The 20,736-nt window shown below is 38.9% G+C and overlaps 1 protein-coding gene across 12 annotated transcripts in view; it reads right to left on the minus strand.

The window, feature by feature from the left end:
- Positions 1 to 20,736, minus strand: part of OSBPL6 (oxysterol binding protein like 6) — a 176,834-nt gene that overhangs the window by 67,517 nt on the left and 88,581 nt on the right. For 11 of the 12 annotated variants that reach the window (XM_059703960.1, XM_059703964.1, XM_059703957.1 and 8 more), the window contains one exon: positions 8,237 to 8,452. In XM_059703960.1, coding sequence (XP_059559943.1) covers positions 8,237 to 8,338 — 102 coding nt within the window. In that variant the 5' untranslated portion in view covers positions 8,339 to 8,452. Of the gene's footprint in view, positions 1 to 8,236; positions 8,493 to 20,736 lie in introns of all 12 variants that reach the window. The other variant, XM_059703956.1, reaches the window with a different exon arrangement.

Here is a 20,736-nt window from a genome sequence, read left to right on the forward strand (position 1 = left end):
TATCAATTATTGTATTATTTTCCATACAAACAACTGTAAACCTACTTCCTCCCCCTCCCCTCCTGTATGTACCACATCTTCTTCATCATTCATCTGTTGATGGACACCTAAGCTGCATCCACGTCTTGGCTACTGTAAATAATGCTGCCATGAACATAGGGGTGCTTTATCTTTTTTAATCACTTCGAATAAATGCCCAGAACATCCACCCTCAGAGGGAAGGTGGGTGGTGGTGGGGGAGGGGGAGAATCAACCAAAGGACTTGTATGCATGCATATGAGCATAACCCATGGACACAGACAGTAGGGGGGTGAGGGCATGTGCTGGGGGGTGGGAGCGGATGGGGAGAGATCAATGAGGGAAAAAGGAGACATATGTAATACTTTAAACAATAAAGAATATTTTAAGAAAGAATTAAGAGTAAGCCAGTTAGCTCTTACTTCAGGGATACAGTGAAAAGGAGGTTACGTTCTGCATCATACAAACAAGCACACCAACCCTCATGCTGCCATTTACCACATGACTTGGCAAACCATGCAACTCTCTCAGCATCAGTGTTCTCCAGCTGTAATTTGGGGATGGCAATATCTACCTCAGCAGACACGGCAAGTCACGAAGTTGGCACCAGGTGTATGCATAGTGCTGCCCAGGTGCTGGCACAGAGCAGGCACTCAATAAATGGTAGTTAACAGCTCGGTTATAACTGCTCTAAGAATAAATGTGTAGGAATCTTGTGCATCCTTATTGCCACAGAAAAATATGTCCAGACATCCTGCAGGTATATGACACCTGGGTGTCCTTTTTGGAATGCATAACAACATGGCCATCGTGTTACCTGGTCAACCCACTAACCGCAGTCAGCACCTTGTGACCGGCACATCAGGATGTACTGAGAAAGCTGACGCAGCGAGTGGAGACAGATGCCCTAGATCCTCGCCAGGGGAACAGCATCAGCAGCGGGTGGCAATGCAGGCTCTGCATCCTTCTGCATTCCTGTAGCAAACCACATGCACAGACTTGCCTACTGTCTTCTTAATCATTTCCTTCAAGGAATTAATATATTTTTAATAGTATCAAATATTTAAATTCCCAAAGCCAGAAGGCCACGACTGAAGAAGCAGAAATTCTACCTTCTCTACAGTAACAATTATCTTGCCTTAATGCAAAGATGGCAGAATTGCATTAATAATAGATCTCCACATAAAGCACTACTAAAATGAATGGAAGTAGAGAGTTTTAGAAATAGTTGCTGGAAAAAATTCCACACAGAGCACCTGGAAATCCCTGAGGCGGGGCGGGGGGGGGGGGGGGGGGAGTCATCACAGTCTTGACTTTTCCTGCACAGAAACATGAAACTCATTAAGAACCAACAGCAATGGCCCCACATTGGACTGATCTGTTGTTGGAAACTTTGCACTGTAAGAAATACCATGCAGACCCATCAAGTGGTCCATTTAGAGGCCAAGAGTACTTGTGTGACTATGAAGTGGTAAAAGGCATGTGGATAAACAGCTTTTTAAAGTGCATGGTTGCCTTTAAGAACTAGAACCAGATCTTACTGGGGATGTGCTCCTCACCTATACTGTCAACACTCACAGACATATAAGGAGATCACAAGAAACCCCAGCAACTACCATCACACTTCTTTATAGCAATTATAAACGCATGAGCAATAATGGGGACAAATACCAAGCCACTTTAAGAGCCAAGGCTCCAGAACATGTAGGGTTAATTTAAAAGGCAAGAGAACAATTCCAGAGGACTTAAAATGATCACTGAAGTCAAGTTAATTTGTGATTTTGTACAAGGCTATTAAAATGACCCAAAACAAACATTTTCAATATGATAACCAATAACATAACTTTGATAACAACAAACAACACTAGCAAAATACCTCCCCTAATAATCCTATACATGTCTACTTAACATTTACGTATGTATATTTGAGGTAGAGTTGGTTAGTTTTGATCACCCTTATAAACTCAGAGCAGATATATTTATGATTTGCCCATATGCTCTCACAAATATTTGCTGAATGAAAAAGTGAATAAGTACGTGTTGTAATATATTCAGTGTCTAAGTTCCACTTTCCCACGAACATGCTTAAATTATCATGAGATAAATATAGATACTTTAGGGGACAAACAGTGGTCTTATTGCCACAGACATCTGCCTCAGAGCCTCAAAGATGGCTTTAAAAATTTGTTCTATGTTTCCCATGTGAGATATTCTTTATATTCATTAACTTTTAAAGCTTATACAAAGCAGTTTTGTAGACTTATAGTCATTCCAGATGATGTTTATATAGTCCTAATGAAACACCTAAAAATGTATTTGGTAAGAGCAGACCAGGGTGGAGGGGGAGGAGGTGGTCAGCAGTGGTCAAATTACAGGTACATCCTGAAGGTAGAACCAACAGGATTCACTGAGGGTGTGGAAGTGGCATGTGAGAAGGAGAGAGGAGTCGAGGGTGACTCCTGGCAAGGTTTCTGGCCTGACCAAATGAAAGAACAGAGTTCTGTTTACTGAAATGTAGAATTTGGGGAAGGAGTAGTTTTGAAAGAAAAATTAGGAGTTCAGTTTGGAACATGCTAAATTTGAAATGCCTTGTTAACATCCAAGTGGAAATCACCCTTAGTCGCTTAAATATTACTGTGGTTGACTTGATATCCAAGATCACTGTTGGCAAATTCAAGTGTTTTCAGGGGCCAGGCAGGAAACACAAATAAGTACTGAAGTACAATAAGGACAGGTGGGGCTGCTGCTATAGACAATAATATCGTATATAATCAATGATATTGTAATAACTATGTACAGTGACAGATGGTTACTAGACTTATTGGGGTAATCAGTTAATAAAATATACAAATGTTGAATCACTATGTAGTACACCTGAAACTAATAGAATATTGCATGTCAATTATAATTAAAAATAAAATATGGATATTTACAAAAAGAAAATAATAAGGAGCGGTAGAGACAAGAGCTGATCGGAGAGTAATGTCCCATCTAAGGAGGAACATTACCATTTCCAGTGTTGCCATTTGGAACCTGGGCCTAGTGTTCCTACACCTTCCAATTTCTTGATAGAAGAAAGAATCTGAATTTTTTACATCCATGACTTGGGGAAATAGAATAAATTCCACAATGTACAAAATTCTAGAAGTACTCAGTTAAATAAAGTTCTAACCACAGACTTTATTGATTTATTAATATACATTGCAAAGAAAGATTGTGATTAGCATTTCTCTAACTTACTTGACAACTGAATCCTTTCTTCATGCAATAGCTCAAGGGACAAGTTTTCCTTGGTGCATACATGGGAAATACTTATTTATGCATAAGTCATACATGTCTAATCAACTCCTTTATTTCCTTTTTGAAAATTTTAGTATGTATATTACTTGCAGCTTATGAATCATAGTTGATCACACACACACACACACACACACACACACACACACACACACACACAGCTAATTTTGCTAGATGTTCTAACATCTAATGTCTAACATCTAATGGCCAAAACATAAATGTAGCATTTATTAGTCTTCCAACTTGTTAAATACTGAGTGGAGTCTTGACCTTCTTGTTGATGAAGAAACACTGAGTGAAATCACAGGAACACTTAATAACATTATTTACCAACTTCTCTCCCTTCTTCACCTGTTGGGCTACAGAATTTAGAGACAGGAAGGACAGCCAGTTCCTACTACATATTTGGCAAACGTTCTTTGTTTTCCTTATCTATGAGGAAGGAAGCTGGGAGAAGACAAATAAATCTGGAATGGAAGTTTTGTAATAAAAAGACAAGACTAATATTGTTGCAGGTCTTTAAAAATATTCTCTAGGATATACTAAAACATTTGAGGTACAAGGCTCATCTCTGAAGAATTAGAGTGTGTAGTCTGTAAAAGAGCTCACAGTACAGTATATATATATGTATCACATATTGTCAAAAAGTTCCATAAAAGTTGAAAGGAGGGAAAGGGCAATGTAGGTTTCAGGGGCCAGTGGAAGTGTCCCATGAGCCTGTCCTTGAAGCATAGGTAGGTATCAGGTTGAGAGTGGGATGGTAGGAATTCCATGCAGGAAAGACAAGGCCAGAGAAAGAGATATGGCACTTTTAGGAACCGTGAGCAGATAAGACTGTACAGGTTGGGAGGAAAATGGGACACTGAGGCTGGATTCGTTCATGGTGGTTACTGAATACCAAGTAAGAAAATATGGCCTTAATTGTGTAGGTAGCTAAGAGTCTTTGAAGGATTCTGAGCATGAATCTGCCATATTCAGGGAATTTGATCTTATGAGGCCATGGGGAGAAGGTGAGACAAGAGTACTCTGCAGGATCCTGGGTTGAGGTGATGAGAGTCCAGGCTAAGGAGTGAACAGTAAGAATAGAAAGAAATTATGGTATTTGGAGAAAATAATCAATAGAACTTTTTAACCTTTTGAATGAGAGAGAGGTAAAGTGGAAAGGAATGGCTTTGACCTTAGGTCAATAACAGAATGATTATCCCAATAGCAAACTGTTCACACATATTGATTTAAGGTCGCAGTGGTACATTTAAGTAGAAATGCCCAACTGATTAATTAGTAATTTAGGGCTAGAACATAGGAAGGAAAGACAAATAAAGTACACTAAGGCATCGCTGTATTCTCAGCTACGTGCTAGATCCTTTACCTGTATGTTCAATTTAGGAGAGAAATAGGGATGTACTTTGCAATTTGGCACCATCTGCCAAATTGCCAGTCAAATCAGGAGAATGGTAACATTCAATGAAGACTAATTCATCACAATTTCCCTATGTCCCTTCACTATGAAAACAGTCATCACACAAAAACAAATGCCTATAAAAACACTATCATATCATATCATATCACAAGATCACTGAAAATCCTGATTTCCACAAGTCAATACTGCATTCTAGGAAGTAATTGAGATAGGAGGGAAAAAACAGAACTGTAATTGTTCTTTCTTTCCTTCTTTCCCTTGAGAAAGATGAAAAGACACAAAACAGGAGGCAGGAAGGAACCAGAGGAGAAAGTATCTGGGAGAGTTCCCACTTGCTGAGGTAAACAGGAATGAAAGCAAACTCTTTCCTTATACAATAATAAACATCTGAGCACTGTCTCCTAGTTTCCTAGAATTCATTATCCATTTATGAATAGACTAGAGGCCTGGTGCATGAAAATTCATGCACCGTAGGGAGCATCCCTCAGCCCGGCCTGCCCCCTTCTCACAGTCCAGGAGCCCTCAAGGGCGGGAGGCGACCTGGCAATCAGGGGAAGGTGATGCCCCCATCACATCTTTGCTGCTGCCACTGCCGGCAGCGCAAGCCTCGGCCGGCCCTGGTTACCTGAGCCTCAGGTGGCCCTGGATGGCAGGGCATCCTCCATCTGAGGCTTGCCTGCACCTCAGACCGGCCCTGCGCAGCTGAGGGGCCTGAGGGACTCTGGAGGTAGGCGCCCTGGTGGGGCTGAGGGGACTGGGAGCTGCCATCTTTGAGGGCATGGCAGTCAATTAGCATATTCCCTCCTTATTGGCTGTGGGCACCACAATCTTTGAGGGCATGGAAGTCAAATAACATATTCCCTCCTTATTGGCTGTGAGTGCTGCCATCCTTGAGGGCAGGGCAGTCAATTAGCATATTCCCTCCTTATTGGCTGTGGGCGCTGCCATCTTTTGTGACAGTGTGAGGGTCAATTAACATATTCCCTCTTTATTAGATAGGATTATTTTATTCCCATCATACACCTTTTCATGCACAGGCCAGCTGGAGTCATACATTCCACCTTCAAACTCCCTCTGGCAGACCAGTCTCAGTTTTTCTTTGTTTTGCAAGCTAGTCCTGGAGCTCAGGTGCAACAGGCAGATCAACAATGATGACAGATGTTTCTATGGCAGTCATCAGTTTTCCATTTACCACAATGCTCCAGGGTGAGCTGGGTCTATCCCTTCTTTCCTCCAGCTGCCAGAAAGGCCATGCTGCTAAAAATGTCCTCCATTTAAATGCCCAAGGCATGAGGAAAATGGAGAAGCCATAACAAGAAAGGATGGAGGAGCAGGTGACAGGTAGACTAAAATGGATAAACATAGAAAACATCTTCTCAGCATGCAGTGGTTATTTAATATAAATATGTTTTCATTCATGGTACTCTTACTTTACTTTACAAATGCAATGCAATAAACATTATAACTGTGTGTAATCACAGATTTACTTAATAGTATAACTGCTTCTAATAAATAGAATGTAGATCTCCTCTTTGAACTCTATAACAAAGGATAGCAATGTCAAAATTCCCTAAAACCCATAGTAGAAGTATCTGTTTAGAATCTGCAAAAGATATAAACATAAGGAATCCCTGATTCTTATAGATTTTCCTGGAATCTCTTGCTGAAGTGGGAGAGGGAGAGCTGGGAGGGTTTGTAGACTGAATGTTCTCCAAGGAACAAGCCCAGAAGTGAATTCAGCCCTAGCCAGTTTGGCTCAGTGGATAGAGCGTAGGCCTGTGGACTGAAGGGTCCCGGGTTCCATTCCGATCAAGGACACATGCTCGGGTTGTGGGCTCGATCCCCAGTAGGGGACATGCAGGAGGCAGCCGATCAATAATTCTCTCCCATCATTGATGTTTCTATCTCTCTCTCCCTCTCCCTTCCTCTCAGAAATCAATAAAAATATATTTAAAATAAATAAAAGAATGAAATCACATCTGGAACTGGCTCAGGCCCAGGTCTATATATGGACAACTGAATAAGTGATGTTTATACTTCCAGAAACCAGCATATATATATATATATATATATATATATATATATATATATATATATATATTTTTTTTTAAATTTAAATTCTTCATTGCTTAAAGTATTACATATGTCTCTTTTTTCCCCTATGGACCTCTCCCCAGCTGCTCCCACCCCCACAGCACATGCCCTCACACCCCTACTGTCTGTGTCCGTTGGTTATGCTTATATGCATGCATACAAGTCCTTTGGTTAATCTCTTAACCACCCCCCAACCAACCCTCCCCTGACTTCCCTCTAAGGTTGGATGGTCTGTTCGATGCTTCTCTGTTTCTGGATCTATTTTTGTTCATCAGTTTATGTTGTTCATTATATTCCACAAATGAGTGAGATCATGTGATATTTATCTTTCTCTGACTGGCTTATTTCACTCAGCATAATGCTCTCCAGGTTCATCCATGCTGTTGCAAAGGTTAAGAGTCTTTTTTTTTTTTTTTTCACAGCAGCATATGATTCCATTGTGTAGATGTACCACCATTTCTTAATCCACTCATCTGCTGATGGGCACTTAGGCTGTTTCCAAATCTCAGCTATTGTAAATTGTGCTGCTATGAACATAGGGGTGCATATATCCTTTCTGATTGGTGTCAGGCAATATATTTTGAACACATAAAATAGGAGGGAAAAACCCTTGTAAGAATGTTTACTAACTGAATGTCCTCCTAAAGAAAAGATTCTATAAAAACTTAACAACAGTGGCTTACTGGGAACTTCGAGTTACACAACAAAAATTCCATCACAGATAGTATTATAATGGTAACTAGTAATACAGAGACAAGGACTGGACAAAACAATCACCTGTTTGACAATGAAGACAATTCATATGACTAATCCCCACACTCTGACTGTGGAATAGCCACTGAGGTAGCAACGAATTAACTCCGCAAACAAAAATAACTTACAGAGTTGGCTCACTGGGATAATTAAGCAACAATAATTCACTTTCTCTATTGACTTTAAACATTTTCTGAGTTTTTACTGCCCTTAATATCATGATACTACAATTTTATTTATAATCTAATTCTTGAATTTGTTACCAGATTCCATGAAACACCGAACAGAAGTTAGTGCTTTGCGACCAGTGAGAGTTATTGGAAGGAGATCCTTGTTTTTCTATCTCCACAGATGAAGAGAGGGAGAGCACAACATTTAAGGTCCAATAGCTGGCTCCTGCCTCCAGGTGCAGAGTGGGAAAATTCTCCAGGGCTTTTAGCTACCCTTCCTGTGCTCTGCACTCTAGGAAAGGATCCTAAATAACAGAAAAGAGCAGGATCCTCTATTCCAGTTAGATCTACAGAAATCAGTGAGTTTTCCTGTGGAATAAAAATCTTCACAACAAAATTTCAGAATGAATTAGCAACGCCATCATATCCTAATGGTACTGTGTTTGCATAAAATAACAAAGTGCACTTTATATTCTTCTCTTACCTGTCTACTCTCTCTTTGGGAGGACGTTGAAGAGGAGGCACTTCTATGGGTTGGAGTAGATGTTTTATGCGCTGGAGACACGCCCTTCTCATCTGAACTCATAGCTGCGGTTGGAGGCTAGTCGCGTGCACTTAAGGTCATCCCAATTGTGTCTCAAATTCAGACAAAGAAGCAGGTGAATTTTTAGCTTCAGTCCATTTCACGAATCAGGTTGGACTAGGAAAGAGAAGGTAAATATTGAGGGTGTCCAAAACATCTGAAAGCAAAACAAACAAATTATAACTCATGTAAATTTATATTTAGGAAAAAGACTAAAATGTCAGTGAGAGGAAGAATTCTGACACATTAGGAAATATTTCTTCCTCTAGATTTTTAAGGTGGAGACTAAAAGTGTTAATATGTAACAAAAGTCTGTCCAAAAGGAAAGTGGGAAGAAACTATATGCTAAAGTCACACTTTTCTCTTATAGTCTTGGTTTTATTTATTTATTTATTTATTTAAAATATATTTTTATTGATTTCAGACAGGAATGGGGAGGGAGAGAGAGAAACATCAATGGTGAGAGAGAATTATCGATTAGCCACCTCCTGCACATGGGAATCTAGCCCACAACCTGGACATATGCCCTGACAGGGAATTGAACCATGACTTCCTGATTCATAGGTCAATGCTCAACCACTGGGCCATGAAAGCCGGGCTGTAATCTCTTTGTTTTAAAGCAGAGCTATGCTCTGGGCCCTCATGTTCAAGTACATCATTTTTTTCCCTCTGAAATTTAATTTCCCCTGCCCAATGGATTATAATAAGAGCTCATTCCATGCTTGTGTCCAGTTCAGTTATTTCATGTATGTGATGATTAAATCCAACATAAGACAGTCAGTCACAAAAGGCAAAAGGGCTCCTGTTTTTTGTGTATCATGTGATCCAGCCATTAGAAGGGATGAAGTAATACACATATCCACGGTTATTTGTGCCTCAAGTCTACAGCACACCTATATATGACTTTCTCAACACAACAATCAACAGGATTGAAAGCATCCACAGGTTGACAGGCAGGTCCCAGAACTGGGGTAGTGCTAGGAGTTGCTTCACTTATCCACAGCCAAGGACCACTTCATTTCTCATTTAGATTCATATAAGGAAAATCTGCATTGTAGGACTAGGGCTAAAAACGGTTCAATTGGCAACAGAGGTTGCTAAAAGAAGTCATTTTAAAGGTAATCATGACAGTGTGAGATGAAACGCTAACACATCCATCTGTGACTCAAAACATTGACCACTAAAATGAACTTCATCCTCTTCTAAGAAGATGAAAGGTCAAGTTCTAGCCCCCATCTTAATGCTTATACTCCTTGAAAGTACTCACCAAGTCTTTTGGAGCCAACAGAAATGCAAAGAGCTGCAGAGCGCTTCCCTAGTTTTGGAACTAATAGAAATGCAAAGAGCTTATTCTTGGCTCAGGATAAGTTTTATTTGGTATTGGCAAAAGGCAGTCATAAACTGACACTTAAATAATCATCTAATCCTTTTTTGAATGAAAGCAGTCTAATAAGTGTGACTAAAATTTCTCAAGCCAAGCTCTGCTGCCAGCAACCAGAAAGCAAGAACACTGCTCAGATCCTTAATTTTAAGCACTTCACTTTCTGGTCCAAGATGTTTTACAAGTAAACGCTGACACTTGAGCTGAAAGTATGGAGGTTCTGTGATGTGCTCAAGTGCCCCCAAGGGATGAGGTTGAGACAACCAAACTCATTAAATTGTTATCCATTTGGAAGTAAATTCAATCTAAGCTACATCAAAGGCCAACATTTCCTCTGTGGCACTGTTGTTTTTTCTTAACCACATCCGACTTCACTTTCTGATTAACAATAATGCTAACATCTTGGTTTTTGTTTTAACTAAAAATGACATTTTCAGGGTAAGTTGTCTATGATGAAAGAGCAACATTTTGGTTGAATCATAGGTATGAATATCTATAATAATATCAAGAATGAAGAAAAGGTGAAAGAATTTAATCCATTCCAAGAATCGTTTTTGAGATTGTTGTTTTTTCTATTAATTTTTATTTTTAAAAAAAGATTCCAAGTATCTAATAAAAGGTTGAATGGGATCAAAATGCATTAAAAGGGGAAGTATGAACTCTGTTATCAGGTTACATCTACTTATTCTTTATTCTTAGAGTGTAAGAATGTCTGTGACATTTTAAAAAATACTTATTTCATCTCTATCAAAGCACATTTTCAGGAATTGCCTATTCTACACCAAAAAGAGACCATAGATTTAAAGTCTACACCAACATAATTTTTATACTCAGTGAGAAAAGTATTGTAGCTAGAAATAACATCATTATGAAAGATGAATATCTAATTTTTCTGTCTCATCACTCCTTCTTATCAATGGGATCATTATAATGGTTTCTAGGTAGTGTACCATTTGCATTTACACTGAGTAACATAAAATTCTGATTTAGGGCCCTGGCCAGTGTGGCTCAGTTGGTTGGAACATTGTCCCATATATTGAAGGGTTGTGGGCTCGATTACCACTTAGGCACACACTTAGGTTGCAGTTTCAGTCCCAGGTCGGGGCACATATGGAAGGCAACAAGTTGATGTTCTCTCTCACATTGATGTTTCTCTCTCTCTCTCTTTCCCTCTTTTTCTAAAAATCAGTAAGTATATCCTCAGATGAGGATTTAAAAAATTCAGATTTATGACCCAGGGACCTAACTAAATCAAAGGGTGGCAGAAAAGACTTCTAGAACTTGCTCTTCATAGGCACCATAACTTGTATGTGTTCAGAAACACATTTGAGACTGGGGACTAGTTAGCCTGAGTTAAGTTCTGATGTGGTAGCACAACTGCAAAATCTCAAGTCCTTACAAGAAAGGTTTAGTTCTTACTCATTTACAATCCTTTATATGTCAGCTGCAGCCATGCTCTGTATCCTCTTCATCCAGGCTGAAGGAGCAACCCCCCGTGAAGGGGGAAGGAGCCATGGCAGAACCATGAGATAGTTCTGAATGCCTTTGCTTGCAGTGGCACATGTTACCTTCACTCACATTTTATTGGCCAAAGCAAGTCATGTGGCCAAACTGAGGTCAATGATGCATAAAAGTATAATCCCTCCAAAGGGAGAGGCAGTGAATAGTAGTGAACAAAAATATAATCTACTGCCCTAACCAGTTTGGCTCAGTGGATAGAGCGTCGGCCTGCGGACTGAAGGGTCCCAGGTTCGATTCCGGTCAAGGGGCATGTACCTTGGTTGCGGGCACATCCCCAGTGGGGGGTGTGCAGGAGGCAGCTGATCGATGTTTCTCTCTCATCGATGTTTCTAACTCTCTGTCTCTCTCCCTTCCTCTCTGTAAAAAATCAATAAAAATATATTTAAAAAAAAATAATAACAGGCTCTTTCTATGTGCCAGTCCTGGATGCCAAGTACTTTTCATCCACTCCCAGTAACTCTCCCGTTATTCAGTATACAGGCAGGGAAAATAGGGCTTAGATGGCTTATTAAGTCTATTTGACACATTTTTTTCACTGCACTTTACCCCTGATTTACTAATAAATCAATGAATAAACTAAGCAACAAATCAGGTTTTTTAGGTTATGGTACATAACTTATGGCATACAACACTAACTTACAGAGGTTCTTAATCTGGGATTCATGAACAGCTTTAGAACATTCTTTAAACCCCAGAAATATGAAAAGCGGTGGATATACATGCATTATATTTTCCTAGGGAAATATTCACTAGCTTTCATCACATTATCAAGAGTTTATATTTCTAAAATGATTGTTACCAGCACAGGTTAAAAAATAGCCATGGGTATAAAAGCTGTACAACATATTTACTATAAAGAGATCACATGACATTTGATTTTGATGGGAGCATGTGCCATGAATTCTTGACAAGGCCATTTGGATACCATCACTCAGTAATTTTACCAGTGCTAATTTTCTAAGATTTTCCAGCCACTGTTTTATTCATCACTTTGTTTCTGACCCTTGCTAACATGTTTTGAAAGGAAGCTTTGGTACTGTCATAATTCATATTTTAACAGGAAAAATAATATTTGGAAATATGGTTCCCATGACTGATAATAGGTACTGGTTGTCAGCAGAGAGCAAAGAGTTTTTAACAACAATAAGAAATATTAAAAAAAAAATGTCTCTGCTTTGTGACCTGAAATAACAATTCATAAATCCATGTTGAGTGTGTAAACTCTTACTGGGATACCAGTGACTTAAATAACAGCACACGTCCTCAACAGCAATTTCTTATCAAAACAATAGCTTCTGTGCTGATTTGAGTTATGCTGAAGAATTGGCCAAAGGAGGCAGAATGGCTTAGACTAAAAATGTTCCTCAATTACCCTATTAGATTGCTGGTGGGAATGTAAAATGGTGTCACTGCTATTGAAAATGGTATGGAAGTTTCTCAAGAAATTAAAAATAGAATTACCATGTGATCCCGTAATTCCAATTCTGGGTATTTACCCAAGGGAATTTAATGCATGGATTTGAACAGATATCTGTATACACATTGTTTATAATATCCAAAAGGTGAAAGCAACTCAGATAAATGGATAAACAAAATGTGGGTTATTCATGCAATGGGATATTACTCAGCCTTAAAAAGTATGAAAATTCTGACATGTGGTACAACATGGATGAATCATGAAGACATTATGCTAGGTGAAATAAGCCAGACACAAAAGGACAAATACTGTGTGCTTCGACTCGTCTGAAGTACCTAGAGTAGTCAAATTTATAGAGACAGAAGTAGAATGGTGGTTGCCAGGGTCTGTGAGGAGGAGGGCATGGAGAGTTCCTGTTTAATGCATACAGAGTTTCAGTTTGGAAGATGAAAAAGTTTTGGAGATGGAAGGCGGCTGTCTTAGTCCATTCAGTTGCTGTAACTAATTACCACAGACTGGGGCTTTATAAACAAATATGTATTTCTCACAGTTCTAGGGGCTGGCAAGTCCAGGACCATGGCACCAGCAGATTCAGTGTCTGGTTCATAAATGGCCATCTGGTTGCTGTGTCCTCACATGGTGGAAGGCAACAGGGATATCTCTGAAGTGTCCTTTATAAGGGCACTAATTGAGAGCTCCACCTTCATGATCTAATCCCTTCCCAAAGGCCCCCACCTCTTAATAGAATCACCTTGGGGGTTAGGATTTCAACATATGAATTTTGGGAGGAAACAGACATTCCGACCATAGTGGTGAAGGCTACAGAACAAAGTGAATATATTTAATGTTGTTGAACTATACACTTCAAAATGGTTAAAACGAGCTCAGCTGGTTAGAGAGTCATCCCAATATGCTAAGGTTGCAGGTTCGATCCCCCCAGTGCAAGCACATATAAGAATCAATCAATGAATGCATAGAGAACAAGAAAAAAAAATCCTATATAATAAAACCCTAATATGCAAATCGACCAAACGGCTGAACGACTAGTCGCTATGATGCACACTGACCACCAGGGGGCAGACCCTCAATGCAGGAGCTGCCCTCTGGTGGTCTTGTGCTCCCACAGGGGGAGCGCTATTTAGCCAGAAGCCAGGCTTACGGCTGGCGAGTGCAGCAGTGGTGGCAGGAGCCTCTCCCTAAGCTGGCAGTCGGACATCCCCTGAGGGGTGCTGGACTGTGAGAGGGTGCAGGCCGGGCTGAGGGATAACTCCCCCGCCTCACCCAGTGCATGAATGTTGTGTACCAGGCCTCTAGTGAATGCATAAATAAGTGGAACTACAAATCAATGTTTCCCTCTCTCTTCCTATCTTTCTCTATAAATGAATAAATGTTTTAAAAAATGGTAAATTTTATGTATATTTTACAACAATAAGAAAGTTCCTGTATTATCAGCTATTATAACTTTTATAACATGCAGGCATTAATATTATGCTACTTTGTGCTTAGGTTTCATCTTCTTATAAAATCTTCCCTATTCTATTAGACAGAATTGTCACTTTAATATGTATTACTTCTATACTTATGCATACATATATTATTGACTAAGCATTATACTATGCTTTTTTGTATTGATTTTGTATAATTTTTGAAGGTGGGGACTCTATCACTTTCATTACTGTAGTCTAATGTCATGGGCCACAAAAACCACTCAAATTGTTTACTGGGCTTATCATTTTAGTTAAGACTTGAGTTTTCTGTCATATCCATCAGGAACAGATGATTGTGCTCACAAGCTGCCTATAGATAACCACCCTCATGTCAGTTCTTTGGTTTTACTATATTTTCTCAAAGACAACCCAAAATAACCCAAATGATTTGCAGACTGGAGTTCCCTATCTGTTCAGTAGCCAGCTGAAGAGAAAGACTGTACAAAGTTCAACATTCCCAAAAGAAAACCTCTTAGTTGTCCTCAAATAAAGACACACACACCCATCCCCAGGCTGCTAATGGTACTCCAGAGGCCTGGGCCATTATTAGGTTCTGTTCTCCTGGTGCCAAGTCATACATTAGGATTAGGAATAGAGGCAGCAGGCAGCAGCATAATTCTTTCAAAACACCACTAATGGGCTAGCCTGGTTGCACAGAATTACTGCACCTGCCACCTACCTAATTTACTAGCCATTATCTACCTAATCACAGATATTTCATGGTCAGGAACCTTAAGCAGAATTTTTTTAAAATGTCATTCCTCCAGAATGGCAATGTTTATGCAGACCTTTACATATCAGGGTGCCCATAATTCAACTTGCTTTGGGCATCCACAATAAGTATTGGTTTCAATTATGCTCATTCATTGTCACAGGAGGAAGGAACAGCTGACAGTAACTGAGGATCTACTGCCAGGCCCCAGGTTCTTCATCATTTGATTAAATGTGGTCATCTGCGCACTCTCAGGGTGAGTGCACCAGCTCAGGAGACCACCATGTGCATCTCTCCCTAGCTCAGCCTTCAGAGACGTCCCCTTGGGAACTTGAAATTAGCCATGTAAATTAGCACTTTATTTTTGAGACCCTATTTTTAAACACTTAACAGTACACCACTACATATACCCTGTGGTGTTTTTTGTTTGTTTGTTTGTTTTTAATATATTGTTATTGATTTCAGAGAAGAAGGAAGAGAGAAACATCAATGATGAGAGAGAATCATTGATCAGCTGCCTCTTGCACACCACCTACTGGGGATTGAGCCCACAACCCGGGCATGTACCCTTGACCAGAATCAAACTGGGGACCCTTCAGTCCACAGGCTTGCACTCTATCCACTGAGCCAAACTGACTAGGGCCTAATTTATGTCTTTAAATAGATTGTGTGGCCTAGCCTTATTAAAAATATAGCCTACACATAAATATAGGAGCGTCATCAAATAACACAATTATTAAGATTATTTTACTCTCGGGTTAAAACACATAGTGCCAAGAAGGTGAGCAAACATTTTAAGAACAGTATGCCATATATGCCAGGTCCTTTGAAACAGCAAGGATGGACCGGCTTCCAGCATAGGGGCATATAGGAGGATCAAGGAACTTAATGACCTTTCTTTTTTCCTTTATTCTTTCCCTCCCTCCCTCCCTCCCTCCCTCCCTCCCTCCCTCCCTCCCTCCCTCCCTCCCTTCCTTCCTTCCTTCCTTCCTTTACTTATTTATTTACTTATTTATTTTTTATCTGTTTTCCTTAAGCTCATCAGATGTAAATCTTTCTAGTCTTGTAAAGCTCTGTCTTACAGGTACATTGATATTCATTATCACTGCTAAATAATGTGATTTTTTGAAATTCAATTTATAATGCAGAGCACTCTGAGGTTGGAGAGTTCATTGGCTACAGGACGAGAAGCCTTTTCGTTGTTTGTAAGGGAAAGCATCTTTGTACCACTGGGATACAGATTCTCAGACACTGATTACCTAGATGACATATGACAAGTTATTTGTGATGATGTTTATAAGGATGCCAGAGGGGTCAAATGAGATAATGCACATGAAAGAAATGTGTACAATCTAAAATATAACCAGAGTCTATTTTAAAATATATTTTATTGATTTCAGAGAGGAAGGGAGAGGGAGAGAGAAAAAGAGATAGAAACATCAAAGATGATAGAGAACCATGATTGACTGCTTTCTGCATGCCCCCTACTGGGGATCAAGCCTACAACCTGGGCATGTGCCCTGACCAGGAATCTAACTGTGGCCTACTGGTTCATAGGTCGATGCTCACCACTGAGCCATGCTGGCTGGGCTCTCTGCCTCCTTTAAAAGAGACACACTTATATTCTGTTACAATCCATGTGTCAGGAATCATGTGGCCCCACCTAACTGTGAAGGCAGTGGTAGGAGGGTGCTAAGGCGTTATAGTCTTCTCTAGGCCCAGGAAAGAAAAGTTAGCAAATACTGGTGAGTGTTGTTTCTGCATCACAAGTTCCAGGGGGAGCAAAGACTCATTTGTTAATGTTATCTCTTTCTATGGGAGCTGTGCAGTCATATGAGAAAAACAATAATTGCAGACGAGTATATAAGGCTATATTACAATTTGGCAGGGCCTATAGTTCCTTAAGCCAGCAACTGCTGTTCTGTTTAGAGAATTCCTTTTTCATCTGCAAGAGCTGACTTGAGATTTAAAGATTCCTTGTATTTTCTTAAGCTCATGCTGTCTACTTAGTTTTCTTAAATATAGGCCAAGATATTTTAAAAACAAAGCCTGGGTCTTTGAATGGTTGGAGTTTTTTGTTTGTTTACTTTTGAACCAGTGTCCTTCTGATAGTTGTTTCATAGAATGAAGAAAATTTTCCTTTTCCACTGTAAGCCGTGATGGGCAGAATGTAGCCACCATCTTTGTTGGGCACTTGCTCTATAACTGTTTCAGCATTTATGCCTGTCATGGTCATCTATGGAAATATGGAGACAGTTTTCTGGCATCCCATACAAACAGCAAAGGACATGCAATTGGAGAAACCTATACCTTGTGGAAAAATAAGAGTGAAAACTAAGTTTAACTAACTAACTAACTAACTAACTAACTAACTAACAAGGGCCATGTAAGTAAGTTTAGGCTTCAAATCATGAACAGGTTCATGAAATTGGGTCGAAGATGACATGTTGCTATAGAGTCTAGCTATTGTGTGTGTGTGTTTAGTACAATGCTTTTTGTTAAAACTGTTGTACTTTAAAAAAATTGTGAAGAGATAAAAATATGGTGTCATGTTGATTTATAAACAAAGGGAGGATAAAAATTGGTACTGTCTTTTGATTTTTTTCTTAGAGTGAAAACAATTTTTAGTCTTTATGTCTTTTTTATAACTGTAATGTGACTTATCTAGAGACTTATCTGGGCTTTCACTAGAAAATGTTTCCTCTCCACAATTGCCCCCTATGACTTGATTTTCATATTCCATGGGCTTTAAGTTATATCCAGGTAATGGCTTTACTTTGGCACTTAGAAGTATGGTATAGCCTCTAAGTAAACATTTTCAGTGAATCTAGAGAGGCAGTAGATGGCTGATGAGATTTTGAAGATAAGCTAGATAGGAAAACTATTAAAATTACACAAATAATAGCAATAATAATGCAATCATAAATAATAAGTAGGCATTCTTTATGATCCAAGTATTGGGCTAAATGTTTTGCAAAGATCTTTTCATTTCATCTGCATATTTATGAGAGGCAGGCACTGTCATGAGCCCCACTTTAACAACCAGTTTAGAGAGATGTTAAATAAATTTCCCAATATCACATGACCAGAAGGTATCTGTCTGACATGTTTAAAATTGTACAGCTATAAAGTATGTGGATGGTTTCTAAATGTGTGGATAATCCACAAATCCACAATATAACCAAAGGAAACTGCAGCCTAAACTGTGTTGTTGTATATCCTGGAAAATATGTGGTCTGGGGTTAATATTAAATATATGCTAAAATGAAAAATTTAGCTATGTCTCTAAAATATGAGGTTTTAATTGGAATAGTATAATAGCTACAGAGGAAAAGGCTGCTTGGAGAGGAAAAAATAAGGAAGATATTTATTCTTTGAAGAGGTAGAGAAAGAGGTTAAATTTGCTTTGCATATTTCTGAAGTAAATGGATCATTTTTTTTCTGCTCCCAAGTGATCATTTTCTTCTCTTCTGAAAGAATTGAAACTTCTGATGTGTCTCAATATTTCATGGGTGTTTTTTTAGGGGGGGGGGGCCTGATCTGGCATGATAGCCTAGCACTGTTAGCAAAAATGTGTCATTGCTCTCTATATATTTTTGTCCTCAGCTAAAATTAGCTTTCCTGAGCAAACAGATATGTGCAGCCACCCTAAACAGAGTATTTCCCAGAATGCCAAAGGAAACATTGACAACGGGACTTAACTTCTTCCTTCATTAATATGTTTTCTTTTTTATTGAATTTATTGGGGTGACATTGTTTAATAAAATTAAATAGGTTTTAGGGTTACAATTCAAAAAAAAAAAGATTATTTTACTCTCAAATATATTTCAGATATGACACAAAGTGGAGGACTAGGAGTCCTGCTGGCTTAACAAACCATATTTGAGGTCCAGAAAGAGTGTCATATTCATGGTACATTAGAATTAACAAAGAAATGAGTGTCAGAAAGCTGGAGCTCCAGCCTTCTTTTTCAGCAGATCACATGATTTTGTGTCTCAGGTCTTCACTTCCTCAATGCAGGGAAGATACTTCTGTGCCCAACTCACCTCAGGGGATTTTGTGGAAATCAAGAAAGAAAACCTTACTTTTTTTTGTGTGTGTGTGTGTGGAAATCAAGAAAGAAAAACTTACAGAAAAGTTACAAAGAAAGACACACAAAATGGAATAAAGCTTGAAGAGAGAATACAGGATCTATTTCACTCCGAAACACCACTAAAAACAACAGAAAAGGGACTTTCTTTCTTTCTTTTTTTTTTTAAGTAAAACTCCCCAAGAGCGGTGAGAACAAGGGACAACAGCAACAGAAATTGGACTGAAAACCAGCAGTAAAAAGACATTTGTGTCATCAGTGAATCTACTCCTGTCAAAGGACAATTAATTGGAGGTTTAAGAAATTCAAAGGATGGTTTAAAATGTCACTTGATATTGAATTGGGATGAAAAAAGCTTCTTTTCCCCAAATCCCAAGCTTGGGGGGGAAAATAGTGTTAATTGTTTGCTACAGAAGTTCTGAAAGGTAGTCCCTGGATCAACACGAGACCTGGGAACTTACCCCAAATGGAAATTATTGAGCTCATCCACACTAATGAACCAACAACCCGGAGGGTGGGGCCCTGCTCTCGGTTAAAACAAGCCTGACACTGGGCATTAGTAGGTGTAAAGGATGGCCAAATGGGCCCTGTTCTTCTCTCTATGGTGCCCGTTTCACTAAAAGCCCCAGGTGAAAAAGATTTTCTAATTCCCACCTGAAGGATGACATCCTAAATAGTCCAAGAAAATTTTAAAAAAATGAATGAATTTAAGAATAAAAAGGAAAAATGTAAATTAACTCTATTTGTTAAGTTTTTGGTATTTTTTCACCCATGTTTTATTTTTTTCTTTAAATGTTTTATTTTTAAATAATTTTAGGTTTACAGAAAAGTTACAAATATACTATAGGGAGTTTCTGTATACTCTGTATCCAAGACTTCCTCTAGTTTTCAGAAGCTGACAAAAGAAATTTTAATCTCAGTGTTTAACTATGTGTAGTGCCAGTTGAAAAAAATTAGACATTTGGAAATAAATTCAAGTGCCAAATTTGCAGCTATTGTTTAAATAAACTGTACAGTACTTTCAAATTTAGTATTCTAAACACGAAAGTTTAGTCAGCAATCACCCCTCAGCTTGTGTCACCTCAGCATAGACACATATGCTGTCATTTTCTAGCACAATATTCTTTTCATTTTCCTCACAGTACTTACCTTACTCAGTAGTTACATGATTTATTTATTGGCTTATTGTCTATCCCTAGAGACTTTACCCATTATGTTTCATGCTCTCCTTGTCCTAACCCCAGGGCCCAGATTAGTGCCTGGTACATACTGAATAGGTACTCAAATGACTTTGCTGGATAAATGAACAGATGAATGAATGAGGAACACTTTAAATATAGCAGCTGTGATATAAGATACATGATAAAAAAAACACACCTATTTATATGATTATTGTTTCTGAAATTTCAAATCTTTAAAGTCTACCACCAGCCTTACACAGTTGGCATTTTGGAAGCCTATCTGCTAATCCAACATCTCTGAAATCACTTCTTATTGGGGCAAAGATTAGAATTATTACTCCTGATATATCCTTGTTCTTCAAAAGCCAAACCTTTCTCTCTTTTTTTAAAAAATGTATATTGTTAAAAGTATTACAGATATCTGCTTTGTTTTTTGTTGTTTGTTTTTTCCCCATTGACCCCCTCCTCCCGGCACCAGCCCCTCCCAGTCCTTTGCCACACTATTGTCTGTTTCCATGCCTTTCAAAGTAGGTCTCTACTATTGAGTCACTGCATACAGGGTTTCCCAGCATTATTCACTTAGTGTGAAAAGTGAATAACATAAAAAGTCAA

The sequence above is a fragment of the Myotis daubentonii genome, chromosome 7 (genome assembly GCF_963259705.1).
Source record: "Myotis daubentonii chromosome 7, mMyoDau2.1, whole genome shotgun sequence".
In the NCBI taxonomy this organism is placed as follows: Eukaryota; Metazoa; Chordata; class Mammalia; order Chiroptera; family Vespertilionidae; genus Myotis; species Myotis daubentonii.